This window comes from Pleurodeles waltl, chromosome 2_1 (genome assembly GCF_031143425.1).
Source record: "Pleurodeles waltl isolate 20211129_DDA chromosome 2_1, aPleWal1.hap1.20221129, whole genome shotgun sequence".
NCBI lineage: Eukaryota > Metazoa > Chordata > Amphibia > Caudata > Salamandridae > Pleurodeles > Pleurodeles waltl.
In genome coordinates this window covers 47,073,611-47,086,120 of record NC_090438.1, presented here as the reverse complement: position 1 = coordinate 47,086,120, position 12,510 = coordinate 47,073,611, and the positions used below count along the sequence as shown (strand labels likewise).

At 43.2% G+C, this 12,510-nt stretch overlaps 1 protein-coding gene across 4 annotated transcripts in view; it reads left to right on the top strand.

Annotated features, from left to right (window-relative positions):
• Window positions 1–12,510, top strand: part of LOC138261056 (arf-GAP with Rho-GAP domain, ANK repeat and PH domain-containing protein 1-like) — a 214,305-nt gene that overhangs the window by 113,130 nt on the left and 88,665 nt on the right. For all 4 annotated transcript variants that reach the window (XM_069209692.1, XM_069209676.1, XM_069209685.1 and 1 more), the window contains one exon: window positions 2,671–2,853. In XM_069209692.1, coding sequence (XP_069065793.1) covers window positions 2,671–2,853 — 183 coding nt within the window. The remainder of the gene's footprint in view (window positions 1–2,670; window positions 2,854–12,510) is intronic.

Below are 12,510 nucleotides of genomic sequence, written 5' to 3'. Positions count from 1 at the left end.
CTCCCTATCTCTTTCTCTCTCCTCCCTGTACCTGCTATCTCCCTCTTTCTCTCTCTCTCGCTCTCTCTCTTTCTTTCTCTCTATTGCTTTCCTTCAGTGTGTGTATCTAAATACATATATTTCTCCCATTATCTCTTTCTCTTCTCTATCGCTGTCTCTCTCACTTGCTTTCTCACTGTCTCTATCTTGTCTTTTATCTTGCTCTTTCTTTTTCTGTCTCTAGCTCTGTCCCCTGCAAAATCTCTTTCTCGCTCTATCTCTCACTATATATGTATATATAAATATATATATATTACCTAGTGGCTGTCACCACTAGTTAGTTATAGTTAGGACCTAGTTTCTGTAGAAAAAGTGTTTTTTACTTGCCTAAATCTTTGGTGCTGGTTGACGAATCTTCACAAAATTTTCCAAACAAATTCGACAGTCACGTCAGGTGCTACCTGGAAAATTTCGGGGTGATCCATCAAGCGGGGGCCGAGAAAAAGGGGGAGGCCCCAAAACACTTTCATTTTTCCATAGGGATTTCGAACAGCGATAGCGCCCGAACCACTGGACAGAATTACACCAAAGTTGGCTGAAAGATAGCGCTTGGTCCAGAAACAACCTTTTTGTTATATGGTGTAAATCTGTTCAGTAGCTTTTGGGAAATTAAAGAAAATCCAAATTTGTTAATATAGGGAACCAAAGGCTTCGCAAACCCTCCCAATCTCATGCTGACATCTGATTGGCTGTCAACACTTCAAGTGGTGGAGGCCATCTTAGGACTCGGCTTCAGCTGATTCCCAGAAAAAAAGTGTAAAAAAACGAAAAGGGCCCAGGGTTGAGTCACCCTGACCCCTTCGCTCTGGGGCTGGCGTCCTAGAGGGACCCTCCCCAAGAGCTAAAAAGCATATTTTTACATTTTTGCCGCAATTTGCAGCGGATCTGGGGAAAATAAAAAGCAAACAAAAAAAAACAAGTGCGGTCTTCTGCGCCTGCTAATTCTGAAGTCCCGGGGGCATTCTCATTTTAAGGCAGGCCCGCTGCAGCACCGGCAACTTCTACCAACCTGGGGTGTTAAAGAATTGTAACGGGGTGAGTGCCTGCCCCTGCAGCCCGGGGGACCACCTTCCCAGGGCTATCATGCAATTCAATGTGAACTGAAAGTTGAGGGTTCGAGACCAGGTGTGTCTGGGGTTATTTCCCTACTTTCTCTTCTTTTAAAGTTTAAGGTTCATACTAAAAGGTGATCTCATTCTTTTTAATTGACAAATAAATTTTTCTTTTCAAATGGTCCAGAAATATCTCATTCTAAATGTATAATTCATCAAAACCTAAAAAACTCTCTATCTCTTGCTCTCTTTTTCTATATCTCTCTTTCTGTCTCTCTCTCTCTCTCTCAGATTCTCTTTTTCAATCTTTCTCCCACTCACACACCTACTCAGAGCCTTACGCACCCACTCACAGCCCCACTCACACCCACACGCACCCATGCACAGACCCACTCAGTCATGCACATACTCACAGACCCTCTCACACACCCACTCGCAGAACCAGTGGAACCCTCACACCCATACTAACAGATCCGCACACACTCTGTCACACCCACTAAGACACTGATGCACTCACTCTCACACCCAGACACTCACGCACCTACTCATAGACCCACTCACACTCTTACACAGCCACTCACAGACCCATTGAAACCCTCATGCACCCACTCACAGACCCACACAGACACTCACGCACCTACTCATAGACCCACTCACACTCTTACACAGCCACTCACAGACCCACTGAAACCCTCATGCACCCACTCACAGACCCACACGGACACTGATGCACCAACTAGGACACTGATGCACCCACTATCACACCCAGACACACTCTCTCACAGCTCCTCTCATCCCCATATACACCATGTCACACCTATTCTCACACCCAGAGAGACAGGCCGCGGCCAACTCCTGCCACGCACGGCCAAAGGGTCGTGCCCAGTGTGGGCTTGGGTGGTTGAGGGGGTTGGCCACAATGTCGGACCACGGCCTTTGGCAGTGCTCAGTGGTGTTTGGATTAACGTAGTAATGAAAATTACTTTACCTTAGAAAAACCATAGAAATTCACTGAAAAAAACAAAGGTTACAGTAACGTTATAATTGGGAAACAGAATTAAAAAAAAATGTAGAAATTCATTTAAAAAAACAAAGGTTACAGGAATGTTATAGTTACGCTCACATTTTAAATGTACCAAACCATAGAAATTCACCTGTTATGGTTAGTTATCTCAAGTAACTATAACTTGTGGCCTAAGGTAACTATAACTTGTGCCCCCTCTATGCACTGCTAATTACCCCACAAATTACAGCACCAATGACATCTTTGATAACATCATTGATAATATCAATGTAATATGTGCAGTAAAGTTTTTGATGAAAAAACTGTGCATGGTGGGTGCACAAGTTCTAGTTACCTTAGGGCACGAGTATGTGTATATATATATATATATATATATATATATATATATATATATATATATATATATATATATATATATATATGTGTGTGTGTGTGTCGCTATCTCTCTCCCCTTTCTCTCTCTCTCTATCTCTCAGTAGGTATTAGTATTTTTCACACACTACCAGGAACTCTTGGAGTCACCTGTGCTGATTTTTAAATCTTGGCTCTTTCCAGCTCTTCCTGCAGGTCGGTAACAAGGGAGCCAGTGAGATCTGGACCCTCAATGTTCCTCCCAGTGAAAGGATCAATCCATGGAGTTCCTCCGAGGACCGGCAGCAGTTCATATTCGCCAAGTACCGACTGGGAAAGTATCGGAGGTTTCACAAACTTTATGGGAGACAGATGCACCTGAACGAGGTATTGTGGAAGCAGTGGAAGTCTATGATTGGGTCAAAGATGACATCATCCCAGTGACATTGTATTCTACTGTATTATTTGTAAGGCATTTAATACCCTGATGTGGTATACAAGAGACACAGTCATAGCCATGGAGGGCCTGGGGGCTACCTCCTGGCTGGTGATCTGTACCCCGGAAAGGTCTTTATCACATACCTAGAGGTCCAGGATACCTATCAGTTGGGCGTTAGTCAATTCCCGCACTATGCGAAACTAGAGAATCCTGCGAAAGAGGTGTGGGCACCATCACAACTATTGGGGGGGCTTCTCCGTTGGGGTGGGGGAAGCACCTTGATATCGCTCTTGTATGGGACTTTCAGGGGGGATCTCTGGAAGCTGTCAGTGAGGGCCCCACATGCATGGTTGAGGGCCCCACATGCATGATGGACTGAGTTGGTTGAACCTTTCCCGGGCCAAGATTGCGGTCTGGCCTGTGCGGTGGTCCACAAGGTATTGTGCAATGGTAGACTCAAACTCCTACACGTTCACTGCCTTCACGGAACATACACCACTCCACATGCCCTCAGTAAAATTTACAAAACCAGTGTGGCCAAATGTGCCACATGTGGGGAGGACAGGGCCCCTTTCTGCATTTTGCCTGGACATGCGGAGGCTCATTGGAGGGAAGTGGTGCTACGGACTGAAGCGCTACAGGCCTTTGGCTCCCACTTACACCACAGTGATGCCTGCTGGGTATGGTGGCCCAGCCTAATGGCTGGAAAATGCCTTATAAATTCTTGCAACTTTCCCTCCTCCCAGCAAAAAGAAGGATGGTCATTTGTTGGATGGGTACATGGGCACATCAGGTAGAAATGTGGGTCAGAGATGGCATGGACTGGGCAGTGGCTCAAGAACAACACATTAAGCTGGCTAGATATGATGCTACAGCCCAAGAAGACATTGCCAACTGGGCATTGGTGCTGGGGCGGTTTCAGTCATATGAAGGCAATGATGCAGGATCAGATGTGGATACTAGTACAGACAACGTGGATTAAAGCAGCCTTGGCTGCTACTGTTGGGGGGGGGGGCCCGGCTGCTACAGGCGTTGTCCTTTCTAAGGTACTTACTCGGGTGTCTGACCCCGATTCTCAGCGTTGTGACTCCAAGCTCTCTCCAATGTCTGTATTGATTGTATTTTTTGCAGTGCTGTGGTTAGTCTGTGGACATGTGTTAGTGGCAGCTTTTTGAATCTGTTTTTCATTTACCATGTTTCTCTCCTTATAACACTGCAAACTCTGAAAAATAAAGGTATTACAAACAAAATACCCTGATGTCTGGGTGCCAAAACACATTTTAGATGGCTGCCATGCTACAACGTTGGAGAGTCCATAGTTGAGTGTTTTATCTGTTGTGATCCTATGTGGAAATGTTTTGGTGTCACGTGTGAGAGACCAGAGAGGTGCTCTTATCTTAGCTTGGGGCATAGTGCCTTGCAATGTCATGGGGGAGGAAGTGTGAGATATAGGTGTGCAAATTATAATTAGGATTACAACATAGTGGCAGCTACACATCACCAGCACAGCGAGGGCTGTGTGGTTCTTAGTGCTTAATTTGTAAATAAAAATGTGCTGTGCCCAAATCCCTCCTCTGAAACTTGCGGCCGCTGCATTTAATGTGCCAGTATGGAATACTGAGGCAGCGTAATCATGAAGCCATCTCGGGCCTCTTCATTCCATTTACAGCCACTCCCTGCCCCTTCAGCTCACTCCTGCAGCTTTCTCCCTTTGTGACGCTTTTTCATTTTTCTCTTCCTCCGTCTTTCCCATATGTGTCTTTTGCTCACAGCAAATGCTTGCGGCAGAAAAATAAGCGCCGGCCCTCAAAAATAAGTGCCGGTGTTCAGCACCGGAAACAACAAGCACAAATTAAGCACTGGTGGTTCTACGTCTAAAAAGACGAGGCATCAGAGCAGGCCCAGCAATTCATATGGCAACATTCAGAAGCCAGAGATGCTGTCAAATAAATAAAATGCTGCCCAATGGGCAGGGGCGGGTGCTGGTGACATTAATATTTACCAAGCACCTTTTTGTAGACAGGAATACTGCCTAATGCTTTACAGATACACCTCATGAGCAGGAAAGAATTTATAGAGAAATCAAGGCTGGCAACCTGAGCAGTAACTATAAATCTTTTAAGGGCTCAGATTCTGCCTACCCCTACAAAGCCTAAAGAAGCCACATTTTTGGCAGGTGCTCATACCCCTACCCCTCTCATGCTCCCAAAATCACACAAGCACCAGTCCAATGATTATTGTAATAGGCCCTATGTGGAACATATAGGGTTCTATTGAAGTAAATTTACGTGTGTAGATTTTCATGTGTAAATTTACTACTGCACCTAGTAGTAACTTTACATTTTTTGCTATTTCTCATTTTTAGTGTAAATTTACTAATAGGTGCCAACTTGCGTCTCTCCAGCCCATAAGAACAGGCGGTGCAGCCCGCTAGTACAGGATTCATGAGTGTAAACTTACTTCAATTAACTTTTTATAGGTAGGCGAACGGCTCAGCCATCAAAAAGGAGATTTCCCTATGTAATGTATACAGAAATAATAAAGTTTAAAAATTATCAAAACAATATTTAAACGATTTTAATATAAAATAAAAATGTAACATAACTTAAAATAATTATTAACCAAAAACGTATAACTATTAACTACATTTATAATTATTGTTATTTAAGATATTTCTTAGAAATTACCCCCACTCTCACTTTTATAATAAAACGTATTTGTTTATACAATTTTAATTAATTTTGATTTCTTAAGTTTGAATTTTATTTGATTATTTAGAAAAAATATAAATATTATAATTTATTTCATAAAAAAGATTCTGAATATAACGTGTTTTATATATGTATATATATTATGCTATATTATTATTTTTATTGAAAAAACTATAATTGTACATATACATATATGTAAAAACCTTATATTCTGATGATTTTTTATTGAATAAATTAAAATAATTTTAAAATACTTAAATAAAATTCAACATTTAATAACAAATTACAATTATTTAAATTATATAAACATATATGTTTTAATATAAAAATGATAGGAGAAATTTCTAGAAATACATATACATCTATATATTACCTGCTATTGACAGCCAGTAAGTAGTTATAGTTAGGACCAAGGGCCACATGTACAAAGCTTTTTTCTTGTTGTAAAGCGACAAGAAAAAAGCATTTTGCAATGCACAAACCCAATTTTGTGATTCAGTAATCTTTTTACCAATTCGCATAAAGGGTTTGCCATTCGCAATTAGGAAGGGACGTTCCCTTCTTAACTGCAAGTCACAGTGCAATGTGTGATAGTTTTGTGACCGTGAATGTGGTCACAAAAGAATCGCAGTTACCACCAATTTCAAATTGGTGCAAACCCATTCGCAAATGGGAAGGGGACCCCAAGGGACACCCCCCCTTTGTGAATGCATGCGAAAATATTTCTCCAGAGCAGGCAGTGGTCCCAGGGACCACTGCCTGCTCTGAAAAAAGAAAAGAAAACTTTTCATTTTTGTTGTCGAAATGCATTCCGTTTTCCTTTAAGGAAAACAGGCTGCGTTTGAAAATAAAATACTGCTTTATTTAAAAGCAATCACAGACATGGGGGTCTCCAGCAGGCCGCCATCCCTGTGAGGGCGGCCATTCAGCAATGGGGTTGCAAATTGCGAGCTACCTCATGAATATTAATGAGGTGGGTCATTTGCGACCCCACTGGGAATTGCAAACAGTGTGAGTTACACTGTTATGCATTTGGTATTGCGACTCCCAATTTTTTAAAAGATTCACAAATTGCGAGTCGCAATACCAAAGGGTCGTACATCTAGCCCCTAGTTTCCATAGGAAAAGTATTATTTTTTTCCTATAATTTTGGTGCCATTTGATGAATCGTCATGAAATTTTCAAAACTAGTACCTCAGTCACTTTAGCTGCTGCGTGGAAATTTCGGGATGATTCGTCAAGCGGGGACCGAGAAAAAGGAGGGGGCCTAAAAACATGTGTTCCCCATGCAGGTTCCCTTAGGGATTTTAAACAAGATTGTAGCCCGAACCGCTGGAAGAAAGGTAGCTCTGGGTCAAGAAAGAGCCTTTTTTGTTATTTGGTGTAAATCTGTTCAGTAGTTTTGGAGATATTAAAGGAAAAAGAACTATAGATATCAAGGGACGTGGATCCTCTGCAGATCCAATAGATCTCATGCTGAGACTAGCAAGCGCTGTCAGCCATCTTGGGACTCTTGACTCGGCCGAGTCCCCCAAAAAAGTAAAAAACAAAAAAAAAACAAAGGGGGCAGGGTAGGAATACCCTGACCCGAGGTCTGGTGGTGGGGTCCATCAGGGACCCTGCCAGGGGCGAAAACGTTTATTTTTAAAAACAAAATGTGTGTCTTAAAATCTTGGTGGATCTGCGAATCCATGGCAAAAATATTTAAAAAGGCCCAGCTCTCCCCGCGCTGCTGCATCTCTCTTGTACCCGTCTTCTCATTGCTTTCACCCTCTATTTTTTGAGTGCCTTCTCCTTGCTTTTCCCTCATTTTCACGGCTTTCTCCTTGCTTTTTACCCTAGTTTTTTGAGTGCCTTCCCCTTGCTTTTCCATCATTTTCACTGCTTTCTCCTTGTTTTTTTCTCCCATTCCTTGTACCCACTCCTTGCTTTACCTGCATTTTCCCTGCGTCTTCCTTGCTTTTTCTTCTGTTTGAGTGCCTTCTCCTTGCTTTTCCCTTATTCTTGCTGCTTTTGTCTTTGTTTTTTCCCCTGTTTTTTTTGTGCCTTCTTTGCTTTTACCTAGTTTTCACTGCTTTCTCCTTGCTGTCCCCTCGTTTTCACTGTTTTCTCCTTGCTGTCCCTCGTTTTCACTGCTTTCTCCATGCTTTTTCCTAATTTTTGTGTGCCCTCCCCTTGCTTTCCCCTCGTTTCACTGCTTTCTCCTTGCCTTTTCTCAAGTTTTTGTGTGCCTTCTCCTTGCTTTTCCCTCGTTTCCACTGCTTTCTACTTTCTTTTTCTCCTGTTTTTGTGTGCCTTTTCTCTCGTTCTCACTGTCTCTTTGATTTTTCTCCTGTTTTTGTGTGCCTTCTCCTTCCTTTTCCCTTGTTTTCCCCCCCGTTTTTTGTCTTCTCCTTGTTTTTTCCTTGTTCTTACTGCTTCTTCCTTACTTTTTCCCATGTTTTTTGAGTGCCTTCTCCTTGCTTTTCCCTCGTTCTCTCTGCTTTCTCAATGCTTTTTCCCAGTTTTTTGTGTGCCCGCTCCTTGACTTTCCCTCGTTCTGACTGCTTTCTCCTTGCCTTTTCCCCTGTTTTTTTGTGTGCCTTCTGCTTGCTTTTTCCTCGTTTTCACTGCTTTCTCCTTTCTTTTTTCCTCATTTTTTGTTTGGCTTCTCCTTGCTTTCCCCCAAGTTTTCGCTCTTTTCTTCAGTTTTTTTCCCCTGTTTGTTGAGTGAAAATTCATGGCTCTGCGACTAGGGTCATTACCAACCCTGGATCATACTCCTAAGTGGTTGGAAGGTGGCAATCCTGTGAACAAAACATGCCGGCTATGCAAGTTTGAAGAAGAAACTATGTACGTTTGCCCGTGCTTATTGTCTTATCAGAGGTCATTTCTGTGCAAAGAATTATTGGCCCTGGGAGTCTGAAGTAGCATCCAAGTGCTCATTGAGTCGTAAAACCCACGGAACCTGATGCTGAACATCCAAATGGTTCAATTCTTCAACCATCTTACAGGTTTCCAGGGTGGGGTTGTAAGGAGACCCTTAAGGTCATATATAATTAATTAATCGATTTCCTTAAATGGGCCTCAGTGCTTAATTTGTAAATAAAAACATGTCGGTGCCCAGAGCTCTCCTCTGAAACACGTGGGTGTTGTAATTAAATGCGCGAACACGGAATACTGAGGCAACGTAATCCTGAAGCCATTACGGGCCTCTTTAATCCATTTACAACCACTCCCTGCCCTTTCAGCTCACTCTTGCAGCTTTCTGCTTTCTCCTTTTGTGACGCTTTTTCTTTTTTCTCTTCCTCAGTCTTTCCCATATGTATCTTTTGCTCGCAGTAAATGCTTGAGGCAGAAAAATAAGTGTCGGCCCTCAAAAATAAGTGCCAGTGCCACACACCAGAAACCACCACCTCAAATTAAGCACGGATAGGCCTGTTGCTTTGGCTTAATTCCCCCATAGCTTCCTGAACTGGGTTATTACAGCTACCCTTTGTGATGCTTTGTGCCTCGTCGCTGCTTTGTAATCTGGTTTATTTAATATGGCAGCTTTTATCTATTGGGCAGTCCCTTTTTACTGCCGCTGGACGGCTGCTTGTCAGTTTTTATACTTTTGTATCCCATCAGTGCTTTTTAATCTGGTTTCTCTTATATGACAGCCTTTATCTTCTTGGCAGACCTTTTTCACAGGTGCTGGATGGCTGTTTGTCAATGTGGACTGTAGATTTTGCTCTGTGTTCTGCCCTATTGATGCTTAAACTAGGTGTAACGCTATATGGACATTACTTGGATGGGTTGCGCTCTGAAATTGTAAAAACGTTTTTTATATTAATCGCTTTTTGACAACCCCTCACCCCATGTTGTTCCTTGCATGTGGCAAACTAGTTATTTTTCTCCCTGGGTTGCGCTTCAGTCTTGCAAAAATGTTCTATATGTTGACCCTCCTGATTGCGTTGTAATGGATGCTGTAGGACTGCGCCTGCCCGATTCTATTGGTCCTTCCTTGGGAATCTGGGATGTTTATCACCGTGAAAGGCGCCGGCTGCTAAAGGGTCGCCTTTCTAGCTGGGTCGTCGCCATCCTCTAGCCTGGCCCTTTAGTACTTGGTGCCTTTGGAATGACGTTTTGCTGCTCTTACGGTGTTTTCAATCTGGATGTTATAATCCTCGGAGGGATTAAGTGGGTGATTGGAATTTTTTACTTCCGAAAATTATTCTTTTAAAGATTTTATGGATTCATGGAATATGCATGTACGTGCAATGAGAATTGCGTGATAAATTATGTTGGTGTTTTTTTTATTTTTATAAAAGCCTAGTGGTTATTGCCACTTGGTATTTATAATTAGGTCTGCGTTTCTATAGGAAATGGATATTTTTGCTGTTTGTTTGAATCTCCACGAAACTTTCCAAAAGAATTGTAATTTTTGTTTAGATTCTTCATAGAAAGTTTTGAAGTGATTTGTCAAACAGGGGACTAGAAAAAGGGGGATTGTGAAACGTAAAATCCCCATTCAATTTCTAGAAGAATTTTTGAACAGCCTTACAGCCAAAACAGCTGAACAGAATTACACCACATTTGGCAGGAAGCTAGACCTTGGTCCTGAAAGGGTGCTTGCGAGTTAGTGTAAATACCTTCAGCAGTTTTAAAATAAATTGTATATCTGGACGGTTGGGTTCAAGGGACTGTTGTGAGAGTCCAGCAAGAACAACTGAAAAAAATAGAGCGGGTGCCTGACATTGGGTGATCTCTATTGGCTGTACAGATTTCCCTGCCCTATGTGGTGCTCTCCTCAGACACTGACAAGCCCCGTTGCCAGATGGATCTGGAGGGGTGCCCTCTCCACCACTTGCTTTGGATGCCCCACAAGCTCAAGGCCCCACTTCTGCCTTGAGATGCTCCAATGGAGTGACCTTATACTATTGGACAAAGGCCCAGAGGACGAAGGGGAGAACAACATTCTTTCTCCCTGGACTCTGCTGGTGGGGAACCCAGATTTTCCACCTGGAATTATGCACAGTGTCTATCTATCTTTAGGAGGTGGGGCAACGTTATGCTTAGGACAGCTATACTCAATGGGACGCTCCAAAGGTGAGAGTCTAGTGCGTCAGTGACTTTCACTTGGGCCCCTGAGACCTGTTCCATATCCCACAAGTCTTGAATTGGTCAAGACAGCCAGAGGTTTGCTGCAAGAATCGTGTGCAACCACATTAATTGAAGATATCTTCTCAGAGAGACACCTTAAAAGTGCTGACTCACCTGTGCAAAGCTCTGGCCACCAGTTACGCCATAACCCAGCTCCCGTACACATGCCAATTGGCGGAAGACCTAGATTTGGACTTGATGGAGGGGGCAGGATATTAATATGGAAGCAGGCCACTCGCTCCTTCTTATGTCTCCAGCATAGGGTGAATGCTTTTAAGATTATGGTATATTGGTACCTGACCCTCGTCTGCCTCAGAGCAATGACAGATGCCCCTGCACTTGCTGGAGAGTCTGCGGGTCAAGAGGGACGTACCTCCACATGTGGTGGGAATGTCCAGGCACACAACTATTCTGGGTTCAGGTGCTAAGGGTCATTCAAGAGATCACAGGTGTGCATCTTCCGTTGCAGCTGTGCCTGGTCCTACTGAGTATGGTCGATGGGCTGTCCCTCCTCTCCTCCTCCACGACTAGACTGCTTGCCTCGTTACTCCTGGCTGCTCGTCTAGTGATAGTGCAACATTGGCGAACACCAATCCCACTGAAACTGGGCAAGTGGAGGACCAAGATCTGGAATATTCACGTAATGGGACGGCTTACTGCCCTTGTGCGTGACTCCATCGCAGGGTACGAGAAGATATAGATTTGCTTTCATTCCTGAGTCAAGTGCCAAAGAGGGATACCCTGTCCTCCCGATTTGGTGCGCATGGTGGAGGAGCGGACAGCTGGGGTAGAGGAGTGGAGATCTTGAGGTATGTGACGCAAGAGGGTGGGAGAGTGTTACTGATGGGTTCACCATAGGGGTTACGAATTGTATGGTCACTCTTTGAACATTTGGATGGGGCAAAGTTTTGGTTCTGGATGTTATGCATTGCTTATGGTGTTTATGTTTCATAGTGAAGCCCAACCTTGGGGCTCAATATGTTACATAAAGTTGTTAATAAAAGAGAACATTATGATTGTCCTTGGGAACTTTTTTCCCTTTGGGCCATCTCACCCTCACAGGAGCGAGCATTCTGATTGGCTGGCTGCAACATGAACATAAATGTTGCTGCAGCCATTATAGGGCTCTGGGGACTGAAGACCAGATGTATCAAACATTTTTGCAATTGCAAAAATCCGTTTTGGTATGTATCAAATCCAATTTGCGATTCGGTAACTTGTTACCGAATCGCAAACTGGCTTTGTGACTACATACCGATTCGGTATTAGGAAGGGGCGTGTTAAGGGGCGTCCCTTCCTAATACCGAATCGCAGAGGTATGTATGATTGTTTTGTGATCGTGAATGCAGTCGCAAAACAATCGCAATTACCACCAATTTCAAATTGGTGGTAACCCATTCGCAAAGAGGAAGGGGTCCCCAAGGGACCCATTCCCCTTTGTGAAAGGCAGCGAAAACATTTTTTAAGAGCAGGCACTGGTCCCACGGACCACTGCCTACTCTTAAAAAATTAAAAGAAAACTTTTCATTTTTCTTTGTAAACACATCCCATTTTCCTTTAAGGAAAATGGGCTGCATTAAAAAAAAAAATTGCTTTATTGAAAAGCAATCACAGACATGATGGTCTGCTGAGCCCAGCAGGCCACCGTCCCTGTGATTGTAGCCACTCACAATGAGTCGCAAATTGTGACCTACCTTATAAATATTAATGAGGTAGGTCCATTTGTGAGCCCTTGTGAATTGCTATATAAAACTCCTGGAGTTTCATACA